The sequence below is a fragment of the Puccinia triticina genome, chromosome 12A, assembly GCF_026914185.1.
Source record: "Puccinia triticina chromosome 12A, complete sequence".
Lineage (NCBI taxonomy): Eukaryota > Fungi > Basidiomycota > Pucciniomycetes > Pucciniales > Pucciniaceae > Puccinia > Puccinia triticina.
The window spans coordinates 2,219,304-2,231,658 of NC_070569.1; the positions used below are offsets into that span (position 1 = coordinate 2,219,304).

A 12,355-nucleotide genomic window follows, 5' to 3' on the forward strand; every position below is an offset into this window, starting at 1 on the left:
CATGCAACAGGCTTGGGTGACATGTTTGTCAACAATTTACTGTATAGTTACATGTCATGTATAAGGGTAGCAACAATTTTATAGCGTAGTTGCAGGGAAGCTTGTTGCTTCTGCTACTCGTTCAGTGTCTTGGGAGACACCTAGGACCTCCCGGAAGCGCCTCCCAAGCGGGTGGGCTTCCCAAGAGGGCCGAGTGTGGGTTGGTAGGGTGAGCGCGCCTAACCCTAACCAAGACGGGCTTGATAGCCCCTGCAAGGAGGGTTTTTTGGATCCGGCAGCGTGGCCGCCGGGTAAGTTAGGTCGGAAGCCCACGGGGGTGGGTGCCGGCCGGAGGGCGCACAAAAACACCCCGGAACAGAAGCCGTGGCTCAACCCACTTCTCTCGAGTGGTTGCGAAAAGAGCCAAGCCACGTTTCTGTGTCCCTCCTATCCTCAAACGTGCCTTTACATGTTTTTTTTTTTTTTTTTTTTTTTTTGAGGGGGCATCACTGGGAGAAATTTAGCTGTTAGATTACTTCCAGATCTTTTCTAGCTCTGTAATACGTTTGTATGTGTCTGTTAAATCTGCAGGGGTGTAGTCTCTAATGTATAGCTTATAGCAGCTAGAGGTCCATCTTCCCAGGTTGCAAATCTCTTCCGTTGGGACGCCAATAGCGTATCTTAGGGAGGCGCCTCCGACGCGGAAGGAGTGACCGGATAAGTTAGGGCAGCCATTGGAGTTCCAGATTTGTTTAAGGCGTCGGACGACGGCTGTCTTGGTGAGGTGGATTCTGCCTTCTGCGCTGTGGTGTCCGAAGAGTGAGGTATCACCTGGTCCAGCTTCCTTTAGTCTTCTCTTGATGGCTTCAACAGGGCCTAGCATGTGTTTCAAGCTGTGAAGGTGGATGATTTGAGTGGCGCCTGGGGCACAAGTCTTGGCCCCTCTGATTGCGAGTTTGACAGCTTCTCCCGACGGGGTCTTATAGAACTTCACATTGGACGTTAGGAGCGCTGCTGACCATCTTAAGTTTCCTTGTGCTGAGTCGTAAGTTAGTTCCAAGAGTCTCGCCATTCCCCAGAAAGCAACAATGGCCATGTCTAAAACTGACTTCCCAAATTTGTTGCCTTGAGCAAGGTCTAGAGCTAGCATGGTTAGGTGTTTGATCATGACCGGTGACTTCCTTGGTTGCTTGGGTTTTTTGGCATCAGCGTGTGCGGATGCTCGGAGGAGAACCGTAACTTTTGCCTTAGATTCATTGGGGTATTCAACCGAGTGATAGAGGTGCCAGGCTTGGAGTCCAAAAAGGTATTTTGCTAAGGTCACTGATGAGACGTCGTGCTCGGTTGGGTGTTCAAGCTTCCGTCCAGCCCAACAACAGAATCTATAGATGTCTTCGGCGGTGATAGGTAGTTTGAAAGGAAACTCTTTGACTGCCACTTTGAATCTCACAAATTTCCTAACCCCGCTATTATAGCTTAAAGTAGTATTCCACTTGTATCCCCTTAGGAAATGGATATCATCACTGTTAGGGATCTTTGGGTAGCTGCTGTTGTTTAGGAATTCACGGATTTTGCCTAGGTCTAACGGATGTATCATTTCTAGTAGCGGTTTGGGTAAGAAGGTTGGAGGGGACTTGTTTGCGCGCAAGGGTTGGGCTCAACGCTCTGGTTTGCTTTGGTGGTCCCTTGCTGGTGACCTTTTTATGTCAGATAGGGTTCTCGCATTCCGGTATCGGAGGAAGATTGTTGTTTCATCATAGGACTATTTACATTGTCTGATACAACCTTTCATCTAAATCTAGTGGAAGGAGAATAGGGATCATTTTGTTATCGACATAGCCTGTTCTGTCACCTCAAGAGAGGGCGTCGGCTACGTTATCTCTTGACGTTACACGTTTCGCAACTAAATTGATTTGCATCCTTACTAGAAGTTCTTGGATTAGCTTCCATTCTTCGTTCACGTGTCTGTCGCCAGATTTCCTCCTCCTGACGGTGTCTTGCAAGACCGTGTTGTCGGTCCAGACAATGATTGTCTTGCCTTTCCTTATTTCCAGTTTTTCCATCATGAGAAGGCCTATCCTGATTGCTACGGTCTCTAGCCATGCGATTCCTTGTTGTGGTTTGGGGCCGGACTTCCAGCCTTCTTTGAGTTGAAATTGGGCCCAGTTTCGGCTGATGGTAACGCCTATGCCATATCCGGTCAATGCGTCACTCATCCACCCGATTTCGGTAGGGTCTGGATTAGAGATGAGACGTGTTTTGTCAAAGCTGAGGAGTGTTTTGAGCCAGAACTCCAGGTCTACACGGACGTTGCTTGGTATTGGTAGTGCTTTTTGCCTGTATACCCAGCCACATAGCCAGCAATAGATCCCGCACAGGTAGCAGCGTAGCTGTGGGAGCATGTACAACACATGGTTGAGGCGTCCGGCTAAAACCTCTGCTTGGTGGAACGTAAAGGTTTCTTTCTCTTTCAGGAATTCCATCACCTGTTTTACCCGTTGGTTTAGCTTTTCTGCTGGGAGCCGGACAGTCTTTTCCACCGCGTTCCAGATAAAGCCAATATATTTTTGTTCATCTTGAAACGGTGAGACTTTTGATGGGTTGGTTTTTACGCCTAGCTCATTCAACCTCTGGACAATGTCATCCATTGTCACGTTGGATGAGAGTTCTTTGACAAACAAATTGTTGTCTACCCAACGAAACACATCTACTAGGTCAAATTTGTGTTTCATGGTTGCTTTCCACGCGTCTGCTGGCCTCCCAAACAAGCCACATCCTGCAACTCCACCAAAAGCTATCCGGGTGTCGATGAGAACTTTCCCGTTGAAATCTTGCAACATTAGATAAGGCCATTGGCAAGGTGCCGTTGGGATTTGGCGGTACGCCTTTTCCCAGTCGAATATTGCTAGGAGTAATGGGCGTGTTCTGCTTCTGAGGAACCGCGCAACTGCTTTGTAGTCGTTCCAGGTGGTGTTGAAGTCTGACTTGTTCACAAGCAAATTTACTGAAGGTGTGTCTTTCTTCCCGTGAGGGAATGATAGGTCGTTTATCGCTCGGAAGGATCCATCACCATTGACCACCGCGCCTAGGGGATTTGTTCGAAAGAAACCAAACCGTTTGTGGACTTTTTCGGATTCGTAAGGTCCATACATTCTTCCAGCTCTTAGTTCTTTCTCGATTGATTCTTCAATTTTACCTTTTGCGTGAAGTGCTGATTGATGGTTCGGAAGTGTGAAGAAAGGTCTGTCGGGTCCTAGGGTATGTTCTGGTATCCCTTGGTGGAAACCTTCACGGAAGCCTAGTAGCACGTCGGCAAACTCAGGGAGAAGTTTGGCTACAACGAGGGCTTTCTCCCACTCGGGGATGTTCATGTTGCACTCGGCTTTCACTGGCCAGTTTGGAGGTTCTTTTGCTTTGGTTGTCTCACTTGTACCTAGCTCATCCAATCTATGATCGTGAGCAATTTGGTTCTCAATGGGTGGTAACTCACTGTGGTATGGAAAAGTGGTTGTTCTTATTAGATTACGTTCTCAAATTCAATTAGAAACATTGGGTACAGCTGTTTTCCACGTAGGGAGTCTTTATTTGCGGATAGCTATCACAAATGTTGGGTTGGGTTTGAGATTGAGAACAGGGGAAAACAATTTGGGAGAAGCACATATGGGTATTTCCCGTTAAGGGAGAGGAAAAGAATAAGGAAAGGTTTCCTACGGGCCGTTTCCACTGCTGTTTTGGTTCGCTCAATGGTTGACAAAATTCGGGTTGAAGTTCTTCCCTTGATAGCCTGAAACCCTTGGTCCTCTTTGTCTGGTCGAGGGTCCTGCGTGGTTGTTGTTGGTGTTGTTGGTGTTTGCTGGGTTGGTGGCGGGAGCGACTGAGTTGGCTGAGGTTGCCGAGGTTGACGTTTTTTGCGAGGCGGCAGGTTGCTGGTTTCTGTTGCTTGGTCGACTGCCGGAGTGAGGGTCCCAACCAGCTCTAGTGCCTCCAACTGCGTAGGGGTTGGTGTCTCTGAACTGGAGTTCGTCAAATCATTTTGCTTCTCCGTACGCGGTGTCGTACACCTCGGGTCGGTATTCTGAGATGTCGGAGAAGGAACTGACGCCGTTCTTCACGACCCGGTGGGCGAATGCGTTTGACCGGACTCTGATGTCGTATTGCAGAGCTACCATAAAACCGTCTTTCCGGAGGATCTGGTCGGCGTTCTCCTTGTGGAGGAGAATCCACTGGCCTAGGGTTTCGAACCTGTATGTGTAGCGCATGGTGGTCTATTCCCGTGTGGTTAGCTTTTTGATCAGTGTGGGTTGTCTGGTAGGTTATGCTTACATGGAATTCTGCGTAGTTCAGCGTCCAATTGCTAAAGCTCATGGTCCATTTGCTTGGGTATGGGTAACCCGTGTAGTGCATGCCTTTCTCAGTTGAGTTGTCGTCCAATTTTGGGCGCTTCTCGGCGTGGTAGGAGAGGGCTGCGTCTTGCCAGGCTTTGTTGAAAATGGTTAGGGGTAGGGGGCCTTTTAGCTCTGTGATGTTCTTCTCGAAGTATGGCGTGAAGCCAACGTCTTTGTGTGAGTTTCGATCTCCCCAGTTGAAATTGACTCCTCCGGCGACTGTGTTGACTTGGGCGCCTCCGATGGTGGTCAGATTGCGCTCCTTCCTCTTGAAGGTGAGTGTGTTGATGGTTGGGGCGTTGTGGGGGGTATCATCAGTGGGGGCGGGGGCTTTTGGGTTGGTGACCATGCTCGCGTAGTATCCGTGGTAAAGCTCCGCCTTGTCGTGGTCACCAGCTTTTTTGGCAGCTTGAGCTGTCTCCCACATCTCGACCATGGCTTCTTCTCAAAGTCGCTCCGCCCTGGACATTTTGTCTTTGGCAACCTCTGTGTTTGGGTTGTTGACATCAATGACTAAATAGTACTGTGTCAGTGCTAGATTTTAACGTTTGTTATAATTGGAGCGTTGTTGGGCTTACTATGTTTTGTCCCGAGTACCATTTGGAGGCCCTTCTCACGGTCAATCGTCAACGTTTCTTCCGCTGGTGCGTCTGGGTTGTCTGGGGCTGGGTCTTTTGGGGTCCCACTTGTCTTAGTTTGTTTCTTCGGGGGCTTGGGCTTGGGGGCTGTAGGTTGTTTTGCCGCTGGTTGGCTCTGACCACCTTGGTCAGCTACCGGGTCGGTGGGCCCCTCCGTCTGTGGGTTCGGAGTCGGTTCTGTTTCTTTGTTGGTTGCCAGGCTGGCGTCTTTCAGGGCGTTTGACGTGGATCGCAAGTTGGCTGACATTGTGTCGTTCTTCTTTGTATGAGTTTTGAGAAGGTTGATTGGTTTGTTTTGCGTCCGTTGTGCCTGTAATCAGGCTGTGGATTTTGGGTTGAAAGGAGGATAAACGGGCAAGAGTAATTGGGTTCAGTATATGATGGAATTTTTGCGGACGGACAACTGGAGAGAACAGAGCAGAGTGGTGGTGTTGGAATAAGGAAAAAGGAGATACCGAGGTTGGCAGGGGTGACGAGAGTTGAAGACGGGCCGGTGGAATGGCGGGCGTATAAAGAGGTGGTTGGTAATTCTGCTTAGGAATGGGATGGTGAAATAGGTTTTAGCTTTGAATCTTACGATCGCTTCTGCTTAGCAGGATAGTGAAAATAGGTTTAGCTTTTGAATCTTACGATTGTTTCTGCTAAAAATTTTATCACAAAAAAAAATTCCTAGTTTAGGCATGAAACATGTTGAGATGTAGGGTTGTTCTTTGTTTGTTCTGTGTTTTTCCTCTCATTTCTGTCTGCTACACACATGTCACATTTCTTCTCAGGTTTCACTGTAGTTTCACACTCTCTAGTTTGTACTGGAGGCAGCAGACGTGGAAAGATTCCCTTTCCTCATCCTTCCACCTTCTCATCCACTCCTGGCGTTGTGTCTGCTGTCTCCAGGTAGGTCTTGTCTTTTCTCTTTCTCTCTTTCATTGTTTCTTCTCTTCTTTTCTCTCTCTGACATGTGCAACTCATCCTTCCACCTTCTCATCCACTGCTGGCGTTGTGTCTGCTGTCTCCAGTCTGCTGCATCTAGCCCCTGTCTCGCTCAACAGGTTATGAGCACCATCTAGCGCAAGACTTTTGGCAACTACGCTAGGCACGTTGAAAAACGGCGTATTGAGTGGTTTTCACCAGTGGACACCTTAAGGATCAACTCTCACTTTCCTCCTTCCTGCAACGATGTCGAATGACACCAAGGAGGATCTACCTACTCACACCAGCGTCAGCCTTCACTCTCAATCGGCTGCCTCACCTGCGAAGATTTCGACGGCAAGACTTCCCATACTCAAAGCACCTGGCTCCGACTCGAACTTCCTTAACTGGAAGAAAGTTGTTCTTTGAGTTCTGAAGTCGGCTAAAGTTAATCATGTTCTTACTCCCGTGGCCACTAATCTTTGGCCAGCAACCTGGGAGGAAGACAACGACCTTGTTTGTGCTGTTCTGGTACAAATAGTGGACAAAGCTAATCTCCGTCATCTGGCCGACGAAGACAACGCGGCCAAAATATGGGAGGACTTGTCTTGTGCCCACCAGGATTCTTTGACTGGCGGGCGAGTCTATTGGATTTGTAAACTTGTCAACGCCCGAATGGAGGGCAACAACATTCACTTGCATATCAAATCGCTGGCAAAATCATTCGAACGGCTTAACTCCCTGATCACTCCTGAAAAACCACTTACCGCAGAAGACGTACACAATGCTGCTCTGCTCAGCTTCATTCCCCCCGATTGGCTTCATTGCGTCTCGGCTCTCATGAATCAAGAAGGGGTCAAAACAAAGACCATCGTCTCCGCTCTGAAGAACAAAGCCGTTTGTCGGGAAACTCACAGAGATGTAATCTCTGTCTCATCCACCAAAACGAACTCCTCAAAACCTGCCCCCTTATCCAACAATTCCCAAGCTCCCTGCGGCGACTCTTCCAAAAAACCTCGCCGCTGCCCTCTCTGCAACTCTGACTCGCACGATCTGAACACGTGCAACAACACAAAAAAGCTCATTGCTGAGCACAAAGCCGCTCAAAAAGCTCAATGGGAGGCAAGTCAACAGGATAAACCCTCTCCCACCACCAAACCCCCAGCTTGTGCAGGCAGAACTTCAGCTGCTACTCTAGGTCAACTATTGCACACCTACGATGAGGACAACGAGTCTGACTACTTGGGCACCAAAGTGGAGGTGACAGCAGGGAACGCCGTAGTCTCCCTCTCTATCCCCTCAGATCTGCCGCAAGGGGTAGATGCCAACATTGACTCCGGCTGCTCGATGTCGATGACACCGGACGTCTCCGCGGTCGAATCCCCCAAATTCAATCGTACACCGGTCCGACTTGCCAATCACTCCACCGTTGAAGAATCTCACAAGGGGGTTCTCAAACTCCCTCTCGCCGGGGAGAAGTCTGTCAAATCCCTTTTTGTCCCAGCCCTGCATGAGCCCCTGCTTTTGGTAGCCGCCATATGCGACGAAGGCCTGACAGTAGTTTTCACAAAGAACTCGTGTGATTTCCTTGTTACACAATCGACTCAGATCACCGGGGATCTTGCAGGTAGGGGCTACAGAAGAGGCAACTTATACTACTTGCCGTCAGAGCCTGTGAGCTCTTCCTCTTCCACTCCTCTCTTCTCTCCCCCCAGGAACAACTCCCTTCTCAGCTACCACTTCCGGTTTTCCCACATAGCGCTAAATCCCCTCAAACGCCTCCTGAAACTTAATGATATCTCTCCCGCAGTGATGGACGAGGTTGAAGTGCAAAGATGCCCTGTTTGTGTACAGTCAAAGATGCCACGCAATGCCTTCAAATCGAGATCTTCTCATCAATCCTCTGCTCCCGGTCAACTCATTCACTCGGACGTCGGATAATACAAGACCGTGTCGAGGGAGGGGTATAAATATTTCATTACTTTTGTCGATGATTGTTCAAAATTCCTCCATGCCTATCCTATGAAATACAAGAGCACTTGTTTTCCTGTTTTAAACTCTTCCGTGCCTTTTTCGAGAAGAGTGAGTCACACAAAATCATGTCTCTTCGAACGGATAATGGCAGTGAATACATTTTGAAGGAATTTGAATCTTACTTGGCTTTGTCAGGCATAAAACATGAGCCTGGGCCGCCTCACTTGCCAGAACTGAATGGGGTTGCAGAACGGACAAACAGGACCATTGGCAATCTGGTCAGAACCTCCTTATTACAAGCAAATCTTCCAAAATCCTTCTGGGCTGATGCCCTTCGGCACGCCCTCTTCGCATACAACTCCTTCCCGTGCAACACTCCCGTAGGATTCAAGTCCCTGGCCTCCATCTTGGAGTCACATCAAATCAATCCCAAGGCGGTTCACCCATTTGGATGCTTGGTCTGGTACAAAACGCCCGAGGCGGACAGGAAAAAGCTCAACAAGAAAGGCCGGGCCTCAATCTTGCTTTCATACCTTTTGGACGGCAATGGGTACTGTGTATGGGACCTGGAAAAACGGTCGGTTGTAAAATCTCGGGACGTAATATTTGAGGATTTTGTATTCCCATACGGAGCGCAACTTAAGTTGTCGCCCTCGCCGCTCTCGGTGGAAATAACCTGGCCAGTCAACACGCTGGCCCCTCAAGCCTCTCCGTCAACTCCCCAGCCCGTACCCGCCCCGCTACCTGCCTCTCCAACATCTCAAGACACACCACAGGCCACACCACCACCCCTTCCTACCCGTTCCCCTTCTCCATCCCCCCCTCTTCAAATGCAATCTGATGTTTGTGATTTGCCTCCACTGGACATCCCCCTGCAACCCAGATTTGATAGGAGGCTCACGGCGTCAATTCATGCACCCGGCAATGCTCCGCAAGACCCAATGCGCATCTCCTCGGACACGGATTCTGCAAACAGTAGTCCATTCCAATCTCCGTCGGCTCTCTCACCCTCAGCAGTCTCCTTGGACGACGTGTCCATCATCTCTCTGCCACCGTTGCGGTTCTCTTCCCCTTCCCCTTCCCCAAAGTCTTCCCTTTCCCCCGCTCCCTCTCACTCACCAACTTCCCCAACGCCCTCCACAACCTCTCCCGTACCAGTCAAACCAACCCGTTCACCGTCCCCGCAGCCACAACCCTCTCCGCCTAGGCAACGCTCAGGTCGCGAGAGAAGAGTGCCAGATCGCTACGGCAACTGGTCCAAAAGCGCCGCAGTGGGTGAAGAAGTCGACACTCCGAAAACTTGGCGTCAAATCCTCAAGTCCCCCAACAAACACCGGTGGCTGAAAGCAGCCAAGGACGAGTTTGCGTCTCTCCTTGGAATGCAGACGTGGAAATTGGTGCCCCGCCCGGAAAAAAAGAGGATAATCAAGTTGAAGTGGGTGTTCAAGGTGAAGAGGCGCCCCGACCACTCCATCCAGAAGCTAAAAGCCCGGCTTGTTGTCATGGGCTACTCACAGATCCAGGGCCTTGACTACGACGAGGTGTTCTCTCCGACCCTACGCCTTGAAACTCTGCGACTAATCTTCTCCTTGCTGGCGAGCCGCGGTTGGAAAGGACGCCAAGTGGACTTCAAAACCGCATTTCTGAACGGGCATCTCGACAAGCCGTTGTATATGGAGCAACCCCCGGGGTTCGAGGACCCTCAACATCCAGACTGGGTATGTGAGGTAAGCAGGTCCCTATACGGCCTGAAGCAATCACCAAGGCAGTGGAACATCGAGCTCCACAAAGCCCTTCTCAGCCTTGGTCTCAAGAACTCCAAATACGACCCCACGCTATACTTCAAGATCTCCTCCGGTAAGCTGATTGGAGCTCTAACAACCCACGTGGATGACCTGGCCATTTTTGGTGAGCCTACCTTTGTGTACTCTCTCATCTCCTCTGTTGGCAAGCGCTTCAAAATAGGCGCAGACAAGGAGCTAAACCATTTCCTCTCTCTCAAGATCACCCGGGATGTTCCTGGCCGATTTGTCTATCTAAATCAATCACATTACATATCTGAACTGTCTGAACGTTTTCTGGACTCAAACTCCATCTCCGTCCCCGCCCCAACCGACTCGAACTTCAAGAACTTTACCCACAAACGCCCCGAGGACGCAAAGAGTCCTGGACCCTACCCCCAGCTTATTGGCGCCCTGCTCTGGGTGTCGCAGTGCACACGCCCGGACGTGGCGTTCGCAGTGAATAAACTCTCCCAACACCTCCGTGATCCCTTGGAGGCGCACTGGCTAGCAGGAGTGAGGGTCCTCAACTACCTCATCTCAACGAAGGACTTCAAACTAAGACTTGGTGGGGACCTGACCTGCTCGGGCTTTTCTGACTCCGATTGGGAGGAAGATCGGGACAATCACAGATCAACCTTGGCATACACCTACCGCGTCGGCTCTGGAGCAATATCCTGGAAATCTAGAAAACAGGCTACAGTGTCTCTCTCTAGCACGGAGGCCGAGTATAAAGCCCTCTTGGACTCGTGCAAAGAGGAAATGTGGCTTTGACATCTGCTAACCAAACTACACCTCCGCCCAGATACCGCTATCCCCATCCATGTGGAAAATGAAGGTGCGGAGGCCTTAGCGAAGAACCCGGAACACCACGCAAGAACTAAGCACATCCACGCTCGGTACCACTTTGTGCGGGAATGCGTCCAGGAAAAAGAAGTGGAGCTGCTGCACGTTGTGGTGGCCATTTGTGTGGCGCCCGTGGCGCAGCGGATTCCTTGAGTTTTCAGCCATCAAGACATCAACTCATGGGCGTCAAGATCAATCAGCGCGCGTCGCGCGCGGTGGAATCTTCAAGGCGTTTCAGGATTAGGCTTTGGTTTCCTTTGTGTTTGTTTTGTTGTTTTCCTTTCTCCTCCTCTGTCTTATGTTCTTCTGTTTCTAAAATGCGCGCGTTGGAGAGGTGTTGTATGCGGAGGGTTGGTTTTCTTCCTTTGGTGTTATTTCTTTTCTGATTCTTTCCTCCCTTCTCTTGCTGTTGTGGCGCGCTTGTGCGCGCGGGTGTATGATGACTTGTCCACAGCATGTTACAACCCCGGAGTCTGAGTTCAGCCCGAACTCAGATGATGGGGGGGCATGGGATTTCGTCTGAACCAAAATTTTGTTTGTCAGATCATCTCATCAACTTGAATCAAAAGTTTATTGATCTTTGTTCGCCGATATACTCGCGGGAGCTTCTGAGTTTCTCCTCTCAGCCCCCGCGCCGATCCTCTTCCAGATTCCTGTCCTTTAAGATCACTGTCCCCGTTCCAGTTCGCCGGCCCTTTTCCCCAGATTCTCAGCAAACAAACCACCGCCGACGAGGATCTAAACCCCGTCGTCTCTTAACATAAATCCCCCCCCCCCTCATAAAGCTATAACTTGAATCCCACGACTCTTTTCCGGATCACCGCGAAGGCAGCGCTCAGCGCAACTTTCCCTTCCAGTAACTGCCGACGGCCCAGCACCGGTCGGAGTTCCACATTTGGTCCCCCGAGCCGGGATCGAACCAGCGACCTCAAGATTTACAGTCTCGCCATACGGATTTCAAGACGGTCGGCGGTTTTGAGGCGCTCTCTCCTTTTTTAAATCTTTTTTTTTTTTTTTTTAAGTGATCCCTGGTTTTCCCGGATCTTTCTTTCTTTTTTTTCGAGGACGGCGCTTGGAGTCTTTGTTTCGCGGAGGTTTGGAGAGATAGAAGTAAGTCCTCTCCATAAGTGCACCTCCGAGGGTTATCGCTACACGTTTCGAAAGCATTACGTTTGCCACGTGCTGTGAGCCACATCGGACCCATTTCTCTCTCCCATCAATTCCAGAATCCATCTATCCCCTCGCCTCGCAATGGCCGACCCAGCAGCAGCAGCGCCAGTCGCGCGGATGGTCAAGATCAAGCCACAAGACCGGGCTCTCAAGTTCACCGGATCGCGCGTGGAGGCTTTCCTTCGCCAGTACGAGCTAGCCGCCAACTTGGACGGCGCGTCGGATGAGGACAAGGTCCTCCAGATACCGTCCTTCCTTGGGAGCGAGGATATCCAGGACGCGGTGTGGGATATGAGCGGGTACACGAGCAAGTCGTGGACCACGCTGAAGGAGCAGATGATCAAGCGGTGGGGGCAAGTGGATGTGGTCCGCTACACCGTCGCGGACTTGCAGAGTCTCAAGGATGCTTGGATTGCTAAGGGCGGGATCACGACGCTCGAGGATTACCGGCTGTTTAAGTCTATCTTCGACGTCATCTTATCATATCTGATCAGGTACCAACATCTTTCGTCAGAAGATTTATCGGTGGATTACTTCTTTTTCGCGTTCTCGGCCGGGTTTCAACAGCGCATCAAGTCGTACCTAGTCAAGAAAAAGGCGATGGTTAAGACTCTGGACGGGCGCTATCTCTTGCCCGCGCTCAAGGAACTGCGGGCGGCTGTCATTTCAGAGATGG

The 12,355-nt window shown here is 50.4% G+C and overlaps 1 protein-coding gene across 1 annotated transcript; it reads right to left on the reverse strand.

Moving 5' to 3' along the window:
* Positions 1-4,809: 4,809 nt before the first annotated feature.
* On the reverse strand, positions 4,810-5,249 carry PtA15_12A201 (uncharacterized protein; the record flags this gene model as incomplete). Its single annotated transcript, XM_053161788.1, has 2 exons — positions 4,810-4,877; positions 4,943-5,249. 2 exons carry the CDS (start codon positions 5,247-5,249, stop codon positions 4,810-4,812), a joined length of 375 nt encoding a protein of 124 aa, XP_053025770.1.
* Positions 5,250-12,355: the final 7,106 nt, after the last annotated feature.